The sequence below is a fragment of the Haemaphysalis longicornis genome, unplaced genomic scaffold, assembly GCF_048455015.1.
Source record: "Haemaphysalis longicornis isolate Haplotype H1 unplaced genomic scaffold, Haemaphysalis longicornis Haplotype H1 scaffold_10, whole genome shotgun sequence".
NCBI lineage: Eukaryota > Metazoa > Arthropoda > Arachnida > Ixodida > Ixodidae > Haemaphysalis > Haemaphysalis longicornis.
In genome coordinates, this window is record NW_027526204.1 from 38,865,407 (window position 1) to 38,881,065 (window position 15,659).

General features: G+C 46.8%; 1 protein-coding gene across 6 annotated transcripts in view; it reads right to left on the bottom strand.

Moving 5' to 3' along the window:
• Window positions 1-15,659, bottom strand: part of LOC144158387 (ATP-binding cassette sub-family C member 2-like) — a 131,351-nt gene that overhangs the window by 93,014 nt on the left and 22,678 nt on the right. For 4 of the 6 annotated variants that reach the window (XM_077689255.1, XM_077689258.1, XM_077689259.1 and 1 more), the window contains one exon: window positions 207-363. In XM_077689255.1, the coding sequence (XP_077545381.1) occupies window positions 207-362 (156 nt within the window). In that variant the 5' untranslated portion in view covers window position 363. Of the gene's footprint in view, window positions 1-206; window positions 367-15,659 lie in introns of all 6 variants that reach the window. The other 2 variants (XM_077689254.1, XM_077689256.1) reach the window with 1 other exon arrangement.

Sequence of the window (15,659 nt, forward strand, 5' to 3'; positions counted from 1 at the left end):
GCACGGAGGGGATGGGAGAAGGTTTGCGGAGATTTTAAGTTACCATATACATCCTGACAAGTGGTGGTGTTCTTCATTAAACTATTTGACGTTCCCACTGTGTTGAGGTATAGGATTGCTATGTCCAACTCCTTAAAAATTATCTGTAAACACGTTTCTGTAATATACGCTGCTTTCTAGTAGATTCACGAATCAATAGTACTTACTCCATGTGCAATGTCAAGAAGCGTAAGACCACGGGTCCTTCCATGGATTTTTGTACGTCTGCATGCGAGATCGACCCAACCGACCAGCACCAGTGCGGCTAGAGAGGCAATCTTCAGGGCGATCGCCACATTTTCGGGGGTCAGCGCTGATGACATTCTGCTTTGATAAGAAGTAACATATGACGAGACGTTTGAGTCAGGTCAATGTACAAACACTATCCATATATATATGGTCTCGTTCAACACAACAAAGAAATTATCATTTTGCATATTTTAAAATACAAGAAGGTATCACGTACACAAGTAAAAAAACTACTCTGATGAGCTCTGCCCGCTTAAGTGATTTCAAACAAGAGCTATATGGCGATAGGAACTCGTTATTCTGCAGTGAACACATTGCATTAGCCGTCATCTTCATCACCGATCTTCTTGAGAAGGTATGCTGAGTGGCGTCTGGGGATGTTTCCACAGAAGTAAAATGGGAGTTTATAAGTCTACCGTGAGCTTCTGATGGCAGCTGTTAGTCATTGGCCAATACCCTTCAGAAGGTAAATCAGCAGTCCGAAGGGCATTCGGAGCTACGTACTCAGAATACACTAATCTGCATAACGGCAGCTTAATAGACACGCTCGTCATGTTACAGTAAAATATCGCCAGTGGAAGCCATATTGCTTTTTTATTAAAGCACCTACTTGTATCTCAGTGTACATCAAAAGCCGTGTTAGCATCCTGGGGCAAGCCCCTTCTGCAGTCATGTAACCACTCCGAAGACCATTCGAAACTGAGAACTGTGAAGCTGCGAATCTCTGTTATGGTGGCTTTATAGGACGAGCATCTACGATCTACCACAAACGTACGATCTACGTACGATCTACCGCAAACTATCTCAAAAAGAAGCCGCATTGCTGTTGAATTTCCATAATGCAAGCCGACGTAGGTGTATAAACTAATCAAGCTATGTTTTATGTGAAGTCTTTGTAGCGTAGTCTTTATTGTCCTCTCTGGTCATCGAGCATCCCTTGTTTCTACTATTGTCCGTTGCCGCCACGGATTTTTTATATTAGGCAGGTTAAATTTCGTGCCGATCCGCTGCTCACATGGCCCGCTTTTGCTATTTGTGGGGCACACGACGCTTTCGCAGTCATGTAATATGTACTCATTTTTTAGCTTTTTTCTCACGCGCAAGTAATTTTTCTAAGCGCACCCTCATAAAAGAGAAATTCTGGAGGCCGGAGATTAACACCACACCACATGAGGATGGAGTGCCTGTCTCTTTATTTTGAAACAGACAAGAATAAGGGAAACGAGGTTACAATAAAATTTCACGACCCCCAACACAGGAACGATAATGTTATTGGAGCTCACGCTAGATGTCAATCAGTGAGAACGCAGAAACTGGTTCATAAGAAAGCTGCACAACGGAAGTGAGTAGAAAAAAATAAGTACAGTCTAGAGTAGACGTAACAGCTAAACATGTGGACACGTAGTGCAAGAAATAAATGCTCGAGCATTGAACTTGAAACGTTAACGGGCAAAGCCTACACCGAACGTTTATAGTACAAAAAGTAACATTGTTACAAAACCAAACAAATTGTGCCACAGCGTCTGCCTGAAGGACGCATTGGAAAACTAGAAATTAGGTACGACCAAAACGTCAACAGTATGAAAATTCTTTATAAGCCTCATTAGGTAAACGGCATGAGAAGATGAATGCTTTCCGACGATCTATATAACGTAGGAAAAGCAAAATATATTGCAATACGAAGGTTTTTAAAATAATCTGCAACACATCCTTTTAGGAAATCAGATACGTGTTAGCGCTTCGGCAATCTGATCGTCGTAACCATCTCATTCCAACACCAAACGGACATTCCAGCAAAAAAGCCAATATAAAATTGCATTTGCGTACTCCAGTGCAGCAGTGGAAAGACATGCCCCAGAGAAATAAATTCCTTCTGCAGTAGTCAATATAGAATTTCCCTTTAATTATTAGGGCAATGCTTGGAACATACCTCGCTATCTCTTGCAAACGCCTTGCACACGCGTGCAAGCAAAAAAAAACGTGAGCACTTCTTTATCAAATGTTCGGAACTCTCACCATCAGGAAAAGTTAAAAGATCCTACACCATCCTCTGAGGTACACTCGTAACTAAACCACCCCTCCGCAGCGCATCCACTTTCACCAGCCTTATCACCCGGCCTCGCGAATTCATTGTAGGTATTTGAGAGAGAGAGAGAGAGAGAGAGAGAGAGAGAGAGAGAGAGAGAGTAAACATTTATTTCTGAAAATTGGGTGATGGTAAAGAGGGTGTTAAAAAAGACGGGCAAGGGCGGCCATCCTATTCAGGTAGGCCACCTGCCACGGCCGCTGACCTAGCCCGTTCGACCAGTGCAGCCTGGTCCTTGAGCTGGCCGCTGCGCAGCACGCACTCCCACTGCTCGTAGGTTGGGTGGGTGGGGGATGAAGGGATAGTGGGGCACTGCCACACCAAGTGGAGTGTTGTCAATGGGGAGTTGCAGTGTGTGCAGTTTGGGGAGTAAGTGGTCGGAGATATATGGTGTAGATGCTGGTGGTTATAGAAAGTGTTGGTTGATGATGATGATTGTAGGGTTTAACGCGCCGACGCAACGCAGGCGATGAGGCGCGCCGTAGTGGAGGGCTCCGGATTAATTTTGACCACCTGGGGATCTTTAACGTGCGCCGAAATCTCGTACACACGGGCGTTTTTGCTTTTCGCCTCCATCAGAAAAGCGGCCGCCGCGGCCGGGAATCGAACCCGCGACCTCGTGCTCAGCAGCGCAACGCCTTAGCCAATGAGCCACCGCGGCGGGTAAAGTGTTGGTCTGTAGGCGCCGCCAGATCCGAGCGTCCGCAGTGGGGAGGGACGGGTGGGGTGGTGGGTAGTAGCGGCGGGACTGACGGTAGTGGGAGAGTATATCGGCGTAGGTGGGGGGTAAAGGCTGGAGGGTAGGAGGGTCTGGGGGTGGTGGGTGGTTCATCTCCTCCGGCAATGCCCGGTAGGTTAGGGCACGGGCAGGGGCGTGAGCCACCTCATTCCCGGCAAGAGACGATGCCCTTTGATCCATACGAGACGGATGTCCGGTAGTGTAGGTCGTTGGGTGAGGATGAAGAGGGAGAGGTTGGTGATGCGACCCATGGCGTAGCGACGGTAGGCGGATTGGGAATCAGTCAGGATGGCGATGTGCGCAGCAGGCGTGTGTGCAATGGTGAGTGCAATGGCCGCCTCCTCTGCAGTGTCAATAGATGTGGTGCGTATGGTGGCTGTAGTGGTGGTGTTGCCTGTTGAGTGTATGATTGCGATGGCGGGGGCAGGGTGTGTGCTGTATGGGGCGGCGTCTGTGTAGTACGCAGTGGGGTCTGTGCTATAACGTTTAAGTAGTAGTCGTGTGCGGTGTGAGTGGCGCCCCTTGTTGGAGAGGGTGTGAATGTGCTTTGGTATTGGGAGCACTTGGATGGCAGCGCGGGTTGTGGGGTGGGAGAGGGCAGAAGGTTTCGGGAGTGGGGTTGGAGGGGTAGCCGAGGCGGGTTAGGAGGTGGCGGCCACTGGAGGGAGCTCGTAGCCGGTGGCGTTGACTTGTAAGGTGTGATTCAAAAAGCTCTGGAACGGTATTATAGATGCCCAGCCGAAGAGGCGTTCCGTCGATGTAAAGTTGGGAAGCCCAAGGGCTGCCTGATACGACTTTCCTATTAGTGTGTCGAGTTTGGCGATTTCTTGAGATTTTAGAGCGAGGTATGGGGCGCCATAGACAATGCGGCTCGTGATCATGGATTGCACGATCCGCCAGGTGTCTGCCTCTCTGAGTCCGTGTTTAGGTATTTGAAACCGCACGATATTCGACAGCCGCCTCGCAACCGGGCTTAACCAGCTTGATTGGGTTCGACGAATATGCTTTCGCCGACACGCCCTCATGAAAGCACACAAGATAGCGTGTGCTTTCCGCGCTTCAGAAAAAGTTATGATTTCTGCTAGGACAAATTATATTCTCTCCTTCTTATATCTGAAGACGCGAGAAAACTGGGAATCAGCAGGGGGGGAGTTTTCGCGGAGTGACCAAACGAATGTCTTGGTAATTCAGTTTTCGGTTGGGTGGTCCTGCAGAACCCAATTCCCGCATGTCAGCCCCTCTACATGTGTTTGTATTATGCCCGTGATGCCGACACTTGGACCACCTACGCCGGTTTCGCTTACACAGAGAAACTTGGGCGCAAATAGGCGCTGCGTTTATTGACTGATAAAGGGTGCTTCTGCCAAATGTTAAGCTAATCTGCCTGTTTTTAATTTTCTTGCTACCCCGTCTCCTCATATTTCACTCCACTGCAATTACACCTTCGTGGTGCAGACCTTCAAGATCTTTTTTGTAGCGTAAGCTAAACTGGGCGGGGTTGAGCAGTTTCGCGTTGCTCCTGGTTAGCCATGCTGCGCATACGCGAGGAGCAGTGACGTCACACAGCGCACAGCTGGCGCGTCGGAGCCGCCCCCGCCGCGCGCTCAGCTGCCGCAGCACGCGCCTCGCCGATCTGCGCATTCCACAGGAGTGACGTCATAGCCGCGGCGTCGGGTCGCGCCCAGCTGCGCGCCTCCGTTCCGTGGTAGCCAAGTCTGACGCTGCTGCGAACAACCGAGCCGTCTTTGTGGCAGTAGAGAAAGAACCAGACATTGAGCAAACATAAATATTCACGCGTATACCGTGTGTGTGTTATTGAAGCAGCAGTAAGAATGATAATCAAGCTAATCCTAGAGAAAGAGGAAAGCTAAGAATAGGCAGCTACACTTTAGCTCACGCTGCTTATATCCCGGTATAGCCGAGCTAAGCGCCTGCTATTGTTTTTTTTTTGTGCCAGAGTTCTATTTGAGAAACGACTGCCTGTGACGTTGTGAGACTATGGCACAGTAAGGCAAGTATTTGTGAGCTGGCACATGTTCTTCCGGTTCAGTAGTTTCTCTGATTGCTCTTTGGTGCATATTTCGAGGAGCACGTTACGACTTGGCAACTCATGTGTCGTGTAGTTTTCGCCATGGATGCATTACATGTATCGTAAAATTTCTGTACACATTTGCTGATGACTACAATTTTAACTTTTTACAAGGAATTTCGGAAAATTCCTTGGTTTGCAAAAGTGTTCGTTGGGAAGCGATTTCGTTGCTTCGCTGCGGACCCTTTCCGGTACCTGATCAGTTTGGAAAAAGAATTTTGAGCATACCATGCGAATAGTATAAGCAGGAGAATCGGGTACTCACTCGACTGTGGTTATTTACCCTGGGACTCAGCAAAGTCCCAGAGCTTCCTGCCTGGTGAACAGACCTATCGGCAGGAATTTTACGAGGGCTCCGAGTTGCCCCGTTCGAGAATTACGGAGGGATCGCCGTCATTCAACACAATGCCATGGTTGGTCACAGATTATATGTAAGGGCTCCGTGTCCGCAGTGTCTGCAATCACAGTCACAACGAGCATTCGAGAAGCCCCTGCGGGGGTCTCAGTTATTTCAACAAACAACTTTCGGTGATTTTAAATCTGGTTCAATATTTAGAGCTTTGTGTTTGCAAAGTAGAGCCTAAATCCTCTCCTGATCGTGTTTGTTTAGTGTATAGGCTTCTCATATCTGTATTTTTTATTGGCAACGTAGCGAGGGCATAGTATTCCGTGGTGGTGGTAGGTGCCTTACTGAGCTCTAAGCATCATTTGTTACTGAAAACGTTTATTAAACGCTCTCTGCAGGGCCCGTGGCCTTCTGTATAGTCTCATAACTTATAGGTGCTCGAACTTCGTTATTTGATACCATGTCGCCTGAAGAGTTAGTCTATCTTGTGAATCCGTGGTGTTCTAGCTACCTTTGGTGAAGCCGCATTGCAACTTTATTACCGCTATGTGTTTAGGGCGTACAAGCTTGCCGATGTTGGCTTGGAGAGAGCAATGGTTGCCTGATGATGACCCACGCATTCCCCAAGCTATATCGTTCATATAAATGTGCATGATACATATTTCGTAGCCGCTTACCCTGAAACGTCCAAAACGAAAGGTTGCTCTAGTGAAAAAAATCCAGAACACGGGTTCCCAGTTTCTGTGCAGAAGGCTTTGAAACTGATAACGTGGGAAGGTAGCTTCTTATTTGGTTGGTGTATCTTGTGAAGCAGCTGTTCTTGCTGTTCACGTTGCCGTCATCCCTTCCAGGATACCTATAGCTGTCGCAGTGTAGCTGCTGTTATGTGCAAGGCTGAACTGGGAGCACGGCGAACATCCGGGGGCAGAACCACGACAGCTACTACGGCTCTATACTGCTTTGGTTGGGTCTCGTTTAGACTATGGCAGTGTGGTATATGGGTCGGCGACTAAAACAGCGTTGCGAATGCTTCACCCAGTGCTACACTTGGGGCTACGGCTTGCGGCGGGTGCTTTTCGCACTAGCCCTGTCGAGAGTTTGTATGCCGAGTGTAATAAGTGGAGCCTTGATAACCAACGGACGTACATGGACTGACTTTATGCTTTTAAAATTTCATCGCTGAATAACCATCCTTTTTATCCTGCCTTTAACGACACATCCACATCTGTGCTTTTTGTAAATCGCCCATCCGTTCCTCTGCCGTTTTCACTTAGAGTGAGAGAGCGAGCCTCGGATCTGAGCGATTCGTTTTTAGAAGTGTACAGATCATTCTTTTCAGACATTTTACATCCTTGGAAAGTTCGTCCTGTGTCCTGCGACCTTTCTTTTATGAAACTTGACAAAAATCGGGTACCGCGAGCTGCAATACTCCAGCACTTTCTGTCTCTGCAGTTTAAATACCCACTTACAGAATTTTACAGTGACGCGTCTAACCTCCACTATGGTCTCCTGCGCTGCTCATGGTCCGAATTTCAGTGCAGCCAGAACCATGAGCGTCCACACAACATTTTTTTCAGCAGAAGCATATAGAATTTTACTGATTGTACGACACATACTTGAAAATCGAATTCCGAAGTCTATCATCTACACAGATTCCTTGAGTGTTGTTCGCGCACTGTCATCGCATACACCCCCCAAAAACTACATAGTTAATCTTGTATTTAACACTATCATGTCTGTGTATGCACAGAAGCATCAGCTGCTCCTCTGCTGGGTCCCAGGACACGCTGGGATCGCTGGGAACGAGTTGGCAGACGAGAGGGCCGCTGATGCTGCACTCAGGAACACTGTAGACATAACAACCCTACCATATACAGACCTCAAGCCACACATAAGACAACAATTGCGTAGAACATGGCAAACACACTGGAGTGAACAGACAGATAACAAGTTACACGTTATAAAACCACGCTTGGGGCCATACACCAATGACACACGCAACAGACACACAGAAGTCGCCTTGGGTAGGCTGCGGATAGGGCACACCCATGCAACGCACTCGTATCTGCTGATGGGATCCTCTAGACCCCAGTGCAGCAGGTGCGGAGAGGCCCTATCCGTAGTGCACATACTAATCACATGCAAGGCACTTCACACAACACGACACAAACACTTCAGGGAACTCTACAGACAACATATTCCCCTACATCCATCGTTTTTTCTAGGTGACGATGCCATTGTTTCCGTGAAACGTCTAGTTGAGTATTTGTCAGACGTCAAGTTTTTAAACCTCATTTCCTATCACGCATAATCAAATTTGGCCCTATACACCGGGAATCACCATTGCCATTAATTGATTTTATTGTTGTTCTGGCTTTAGTACCCACTATTTTTTTTAAGATACTTTTGTTTGGCGCTCTTTGCCCTAGCTGGCCTTGCGCCATAAAACTCCAACCATAATCATCATCATCATGAGAACCACGACAGACACACCACAGGTGAACCACAGACGATTCTGCAGCAGCCGCTGTTTTCTACAAACACCCCACCACGCAGCACTTGGTACCGAAAGCATGAAACGCTACCCAGTGCCTAATCAGCTGTTTCATGCTACGCCAAAGATACGGTGTAGAAATGGTGTAGGGATATATGCGAACAGCGGCATAATAAGTCGCATGTACATATAAATAAACTGTATGATACGTGGGAAGACTGGAAATTTCGTGTTCATCTCTGTGAAGACGGCAGCACCGATAGTAAAAGCCGGCCAAGGGGGAGTATATAAGCATCCTGATACAGCGTCGTTGGTCATCTGCGCGCACGCCTTATAATCGAGGCGGTGTGGTGTTTATGCGTAGTGCCGCCGATGCAGGCCGGGTCTTTGTGCCTAGGTTTCCGCCGGAAAAGAGAGGAATGACTGATTTATAGGCAGCTGTGTCATCGGGAACGCCCAACTACGGCGTTTTCTGTGCCACCAAGCAGACACAGCTGTCACGAGCGCAGCAACTGCACTACGAAATCTGTTTCCCGAGGGCTGTGAGTTCGTTAGGGATACGCTGCACAAAAGGTGCTCCTGAGTACCATCCCTACACTGGTTTGTTGGCAAAAAACACGCACTTTCTTATTCATTTACTGTCAACAAAGGTTAAAGCATACTTCTTGAAAGCAACATTGCAATATCGTGTTGTGTGTTTCAGTATAGACGCGATGTTTTCACACTGAAATATTTAAGCGCGGAACTGTAGTAGGACTTTGTATGTATTTACTAATTTACGGCGAGTGTTAGGCAAAAAGGTGTTGCAGTCTTTACTTTACACATAGCAAACAGGTATACGTCGCCTGGGAACTTTGTAAATCAGTCGTACGGAAACAATGTCTGAGCAACAATTTTAATTATGCGTGATTCAGCGGGAAATAGGTTTCCGAACCGTAAATAATAAACATATATCGTACGGGTAGAGGGGTTCTCTCGAAACGCTAGAACAACATATCACCGGGCCGGACACTCAAATGAAATCGCATTCATGCCAAGTGCGTGTTGTTTCCCTGGCACGCAGTGCCTCATAGCAACAGATGGATCCACGGGCATGCGAAGCGCGCAACATCCTTTGGCCCCGATGGTGTCAGCAATTTCACTCCCATTTTGTCGGAGTAATTTGAAATAGCGCTCTGACTCCCCCGCATCATGCGACATACCAATCGCGTAGTGTGGAGCAACACATTACCGTCCACCGCGATTCCCGGAAGTTATTTGAAATGGTGACACAGCAGTTACGCACCTCTAACCTATGCTTGTTCCCACGTCCCTACTCACGTCACCGATTTTCAGATTCCACGTGACCCGTGTTCCAAAGTCGGTGGCGGCACGATCAAATGTCATGCGCCCCGAACGTGGCAAAATGGCCCAGGCGGATAGTTTTAAAATGTGTCAAGTTAAAAAAAGATTGGTCTACTAAGAAAATCGCTTTTTAAAGCCAAAAAAGTAGCCCAGCCTCAGTTCCTTAACGTCGCTAACACTGATGTGAACAGCGAAGCTGTCTGGTTTTCTTTAAACGAAAACTGATCTTCAGATAACTTCTCACAGGCAGCATATCCATTCCTCTTCGTACCAATACTTCTTTGACGTGTTCCACTGCTCACGCATCTACCAGAACCTTTTGTTACATCTGAACTTTGAACAGTGTTATGGCTCTCGTTATGGTGTATTTTTTATGTTTTAAATAAAAGTTCAATTGGCCATGTATGTTTCTGTAAAAGAACAATGCAAATATCACTTATGTATTGATGGCTCGCCTGAAATATGCCTAATACTTTCATTTTGCTTACCAATGTTCACCCGTATATACTTTCCCACCAGATTTAGTAGGTTAGAAAAGGTTCGCGTTTATAGGCGTCTCATTCAAGCGCTATTTTAAATTGGCGCACGTGCACTTGGCGCTTGTTCTTCTCCTCGCTAGGTGATGCCCTTTCCACATCGCTGTGAACGCGTTACCACACCTTGTGAGGCACGTGTTCACGCGTAAAAAACGCACTTAGTTCAGGTCAGTGTACATCTCGTTTCTCTCTCTGCCCGTTAGGTTTTTTTGCGGTTTGGCTTCCTAGACACCCAATACAAAGTTGAATACTACGCTGAGTATTACGGGTTTTTTTAGGATGCTTTTTTGAATGTTTGATTTTGCCATGCGTTTACTATTTGCAAGACTCTTAGAATGTCGAAGAAAAATTACCGTGGGAACCCGGTATTCCGAAAAATTTGGCTAGCGCTTCTCATGCAGGATGAAAGCCTCTCCCTGTGGATTTCCAGCCTCAGCAGCGCCCATGTTTTCCCCTCACATTTTTGTAGCTCATCCCTCCAACAAGCTCTCGGCCGACCGTTAGTGCGTTTGCGGTCTATTGGCAGTCAGTCTGTCAAACGGAGGGTCCACCTGTTGTCCCTCATTCGCATTGCGTGAGCAGCCCATCCCCGTTTCCTTCGCTTAATTTGAACTAGAATGTCCTCCACCTTGGTCTGTTTCCTAATCCATGCGGCTGTTATCCCCTGCCTCAACATGACTCCTAGCTTTCGGCGTTCAATGGCCAATTGTGCCGATCGAAGTTTGGTTTCAAGTCGCTTCGTGAGACCCCATGTTTCTGCCCCAAACGTCATTACTGGAAGTACCGATTGATTAAATACAAGCTGTTTGAGTGACAGGGGAAGCTTAACAGTGAGAATGTCGGTGTTCTTACCAAACACAGCCCACCCCATGCGTATTCTGCGGGTACTTTTTCGTTCATGGTTTGGATCTGCAGCTGTGCCTTGCCCAGGATAGACGTCTTCGGTGACTGTTTCCAAGACCTCATTGCCTGCTTGGAAGTGATGTACCTTAGCGTGTCGATTCGTCATTACCTTGGACTTTTCCGTGTTTATTTTTAAGCCTGAAACCTTACTTGCTGAGCGCAATCGGCCAAGGATGTGCTGCAAATTCGTACTGATCTGACTGAACAGGACAATGTCGTCTGCAAACTGTAGGTGGCTGAGATATTCGCCATTATTTCTCACCCCTGTTTTCCTACACCTAAGCCTTCTGAACACACCCTCCAGACAGGCTGTAAATAAATGTGGTGATATTGCATCCCCTTGCCGGACCCCCTTTTGTATAGGAAGCTTGCAAGTTCTGTGATGTAGCCGCATTGTTCCCGTACATCGGTATTAAATAGCGCAATGTATGCCTTGTCGGCGCCGTGATCACGTAACGCGTTTATTACTGCTGAAGTGGGCACTGAGTCAAATGCTTTTTCATAATCTATGAATGCCATGTACATCGGTGCATTATACTCCGAGCACTTTTCGATTACCTGGTTGATAGCGTGAATATGATATCAAGTTGAGAAAAACTTCCTGAAACCGGCCTGTTCTAGTGGTTGTTGAGAGGCAATAGTGGCATCGATGCGGTTAAGAATTGCCTTAGTAAGCAATGTGTAGGTAACAGAGAAGAGGCTGATGGGCCTGTAATTTTTAAGCTCTTTGGCATCACCTTTTTTATGTAGGATAACTAAATTTGAATTTTTCCACTCCCTTGGCATCCTTAGGGAGCTCAAGCCCTGCAAGAATAGGGCTGCAAGCTTCGGTAGGACAACGTTGCCTCTGAGGCTCAATGTATCGGACGCAATGTCATGATCTCCTGCAGCTATGTCTTTCCTCATTGCTTGGAGCGCCATCGCTACCTCATGTGTTGTAACCTGCGGAACGGGTTCTACACTATTTACGGGAAAACGTGTGCCTGAGGCAGGGGTAGAAGCGAATAGGTTTCTGTAGAATTCGTCGGCTATTTTTAGTATATCATTGATATTGTTTGTTATGTGACCTCAGGCGTCCCGGAGTGCATAGATTGTATTTTTGCCAATAGTGAGCCTCCTTGGGGTCTCGAATTGCGTCGGAAAGCAATGCCTAGAATGCGTCAGAAAGCAAAGGGAAGAATGCGGTAGGATATTGAAACAGAAGAAGAATTTTGAAATACAGAAAGAAAGCGAAGAAAAAATGCCCGCCTGGTGGGATTCGAACCCACGACCTCCAGAATACGCGTCCTGTGTGATGGCTGCTACGCTACCCGCTGGAAAATCCCCCCCCCCCCCCCCCACATTTCTCGGGTATTTTTGTTAAGGTGTTCTTGTTCTTGCGCCTAAAGGTGGTAGCCAGCGCCACTCGGACTACTCGGGATGAAGGGGACCTTTTTAACCCCTGCCGTGACTCGAGTGTCTACGACACCGTGAGAGTGGTCGACCGGCGTTGAACTTTTTAAGCTACCTATGGCACCAAGATTCAACAAGGCCCTCATTTCGCATTCTGATTCGCTATATATATATATATGTAGCGAATCAGAATAGGAAATGAGGGGCTCGTAGAAATAACACAGAAATAAGGGTTGGCAGTCCAGAAAACCTCGGAAAGCAAAGGGGAGGTTGTGGTAGGTGGGCGGGCATTTTTTCTCCGCTTTCTTTCTTTCTTTCCAAATTCTGTATCTGTTTCAATGACCTACCACAACCTCCCCTTTGCTTTCCGAGGTTTTCTGGACTGCCAACCCTTATTTCTCTCTCTCTCTCTCTCTCTCTCTCTCTCTCTCTCTCTCTATATATATATATATATATATATATATATATATATATATATATATATAAGTACTTGGTGGGATGTACTAATTGCCATAAAAATAAACAAAACAACGAACACTCCCGTTTTATTGTATCAATTCCATGACGTCGTACTTATTGGCGCATGGTCCCGGGCATCAGTTTCTGACTTGCGGGAAAGCGTTCCCGCAAGGGGAAACCCTTCCATCTCATGGAAGGGGAAACCCTTCCATCTCAGTCCTACCAACCATGTTTATCTTCTTGGCGATTTAAATTTTCCGCTTCTCGAATGGAACATATGTTATCTTCTCGTCACGCGTCCCTGGAAATTATCAATTTACGGTTATATTTCAACCTTTTCCCAATTATTAAAGAACCCACCCGTGCTTCCAATATATTAGACATGGTTTTCACAAACGTTCCTGACACAGAAGTATCTCTTTCAAATGTGGTCAGCTTTAGTGATCATAAACTTCAATTAACTCTTAGCAAATTCGCGATTAAAACAGCGCAAATTACGACGAGATTAACTGTCAATTGGAACAAGTTTTGCAGAAATTGTTTCTACCCTTGTTTAATTTTCGATCCGTAAACCACAACTGGGTACTCTACAGGGAGAAATTATCAGAGCTTCTAGACCGCTACGTTCCCCCAGTGCCCATAACGAACGATAATTCCACCCCATGGTTCATAAGCCGCGTTTACATGAATGCGACAAGTGGCGCATCGCATCTTATCGTATCAATTTTCGAGCGCATCGCATCCATGTAAACGGGGCTAATGCGCTAGGAAAGCGCGTCGCATAAATGCGCCAGACCGGGGTGGATTGAGACACGTAAGTCGACTTTCGAAGTGCATGTAAACGCCCGCGCATCGCATTAGAAATTATGTCGACAAGAAAAGTAAGCGCTGCAACTGCAGCTTTGCATTTAAAAACGTCTAAATCGAGTGTAAGACGCCAGAAAATGCGAGTCGTGAAAAAAGAACAGAACCAGCCGTTCCGGAAGCTTTGGAAGCGCCAGAAACGCTGCTTTACCTTCGACGTGCGACACCGTATGGCGCCACCATTGCGCCAGGGGTAATGCGCTACATGTATACGCTAGCGCATCGCATTACTTGTGATGCCTTAGGAAATCTGACGCGCTGCTGTCGCATTCTGTCGCATTTATGTAAACGCGGGTACAGAGTTTCTTCGAAAACTAAGAAACAAAAAGAAGAGTTCGTAAAAAAAGGGGAAACGCATGCGCACCGCTGAGGCATGCCATGCAAAAATAGAACGTTAGAAAAGCTATTGCTACGCAATATCTTTTGCAAAAAAATAAATAGCACTCACAAGACATACCACCCCTGCTAAATTGGAATCCCCCAAAATTATGTCGAACCATATCTCCAGCCAGAGAAGCGGACCCAATAACTTTACTCGGAACAGACAGCATGCCCACTCCTAGCGCCGATTGCGCCAGAGTATTCAACACGATTTTTTTTTAATTTTTTTGCACAGGAGGACTATTTCAATGTTCCAACCTTTTCAGAACTTGGAAACCATTACTATCACTGTTGAAGGCATTGAACCGCTCATTGGAAACCTCAAAATATCTACATCACCGGTATGGATAACATTAATAAAAGATATTGAGGAACACCATCGCTATATCAAGCCAGATCGTATGCCATATATTTCAGAAATCCCTAACATCTGAAAGTTACCTGCCGACTGGTTAGTAGCACAAATAATACCAATTCACAAAACTGGAGATATTGACTCGCATAACAACTATCGACCGATATCTTTAACCTGAGTATGCTGCAAAATGCTGAAGCGCAGGATCAGTAGTAGCGTGTGCAATCACCTCGAGACACACAATTTCTTTTTTGCTAATCAACACGTATTTCGAAAAGGATTTTCCGCTGACACATAATTGTTTGAACTAACGACTGACTTGCACACAAACCTGGACCGCAAACTTCAAACTGACAGTAGCTTTTATGACTTTTAAGTGCGAATGCACTTTATAAGCGACCCCAAACCATCCACCGCCGGCGGCGGCGGCGGCGGCGTCGGAGGCGGCGGTGGCGGCGTCCGCAGTGCTCCTCTATATTTAAAAAAGAAACAGCATCCGGCGCCAGGTTTCGATCCGAGGACTTTGCGGCCGCAGCGCGACGCGCTACCGACTAAGCCACGGACGCCACGCTGATATCAGTGTGAGTAACGCGCCTTATATCTTTAACGCATTCAAACTACGTCGTCAGCGGCGTGCGTTGGCGACTCAGCGGCGTAATAGCGGCTTGATAACTGCGTGGTGTACACGTGATACTAAAAACCCGATGGAAGAGATGGAAGAGAAGGCGGCGAGGCGGTGGGCTGCGGGGGCCGAGCGCAAGCGCCGCAAGCGGGCCGACAACCGTGTATTCGCACTTTCACATTCTCCCCCTCGGGGAAATGCGGGGGAATTTTTTCAGAGGTTTTGACCACGTGCCCCACAGACGCCTAATCTCTAAATTATCTGGTCTACGACTTGACTCCTCGACATTATCCTGGATTCGAAATTCCTTTCTTTTCGGCAACAGGTTACTGTTGTTAAGAATTTCCCTTCCCCAATTTCTTCTGTTAGTTCCGGTGTGGCGCAAGGCTGCGTCCTTGAGCCCTTACTCTTCTTAAACTACACTAACGACTTACCCATCCGGAAAGCTTCCTGCATGCGTATTTTGCAGATGACTGTATTATCTACCGTTCCATTAAAACAACTAGTGATCACTTAGCACTTCCAGCGGATCTTAACCTCCTTTGTCATTGGTGCAACAAATGGCTTATGACATTACACTTTACTAAGTGCGAGTTAATGAGCTTCAACCGTAAACAAGTAAATTCGGAATTTTCCTATCGCTTAAATGACACTGTGCTATCCCATACTTTTGCGTACAAGAACCATGGTGTTCGTCTTACAGCGGATCTATGATGTGTCCCCATATAACGTCTTTATGCGCCAAAGCATAAGGTTCGCTG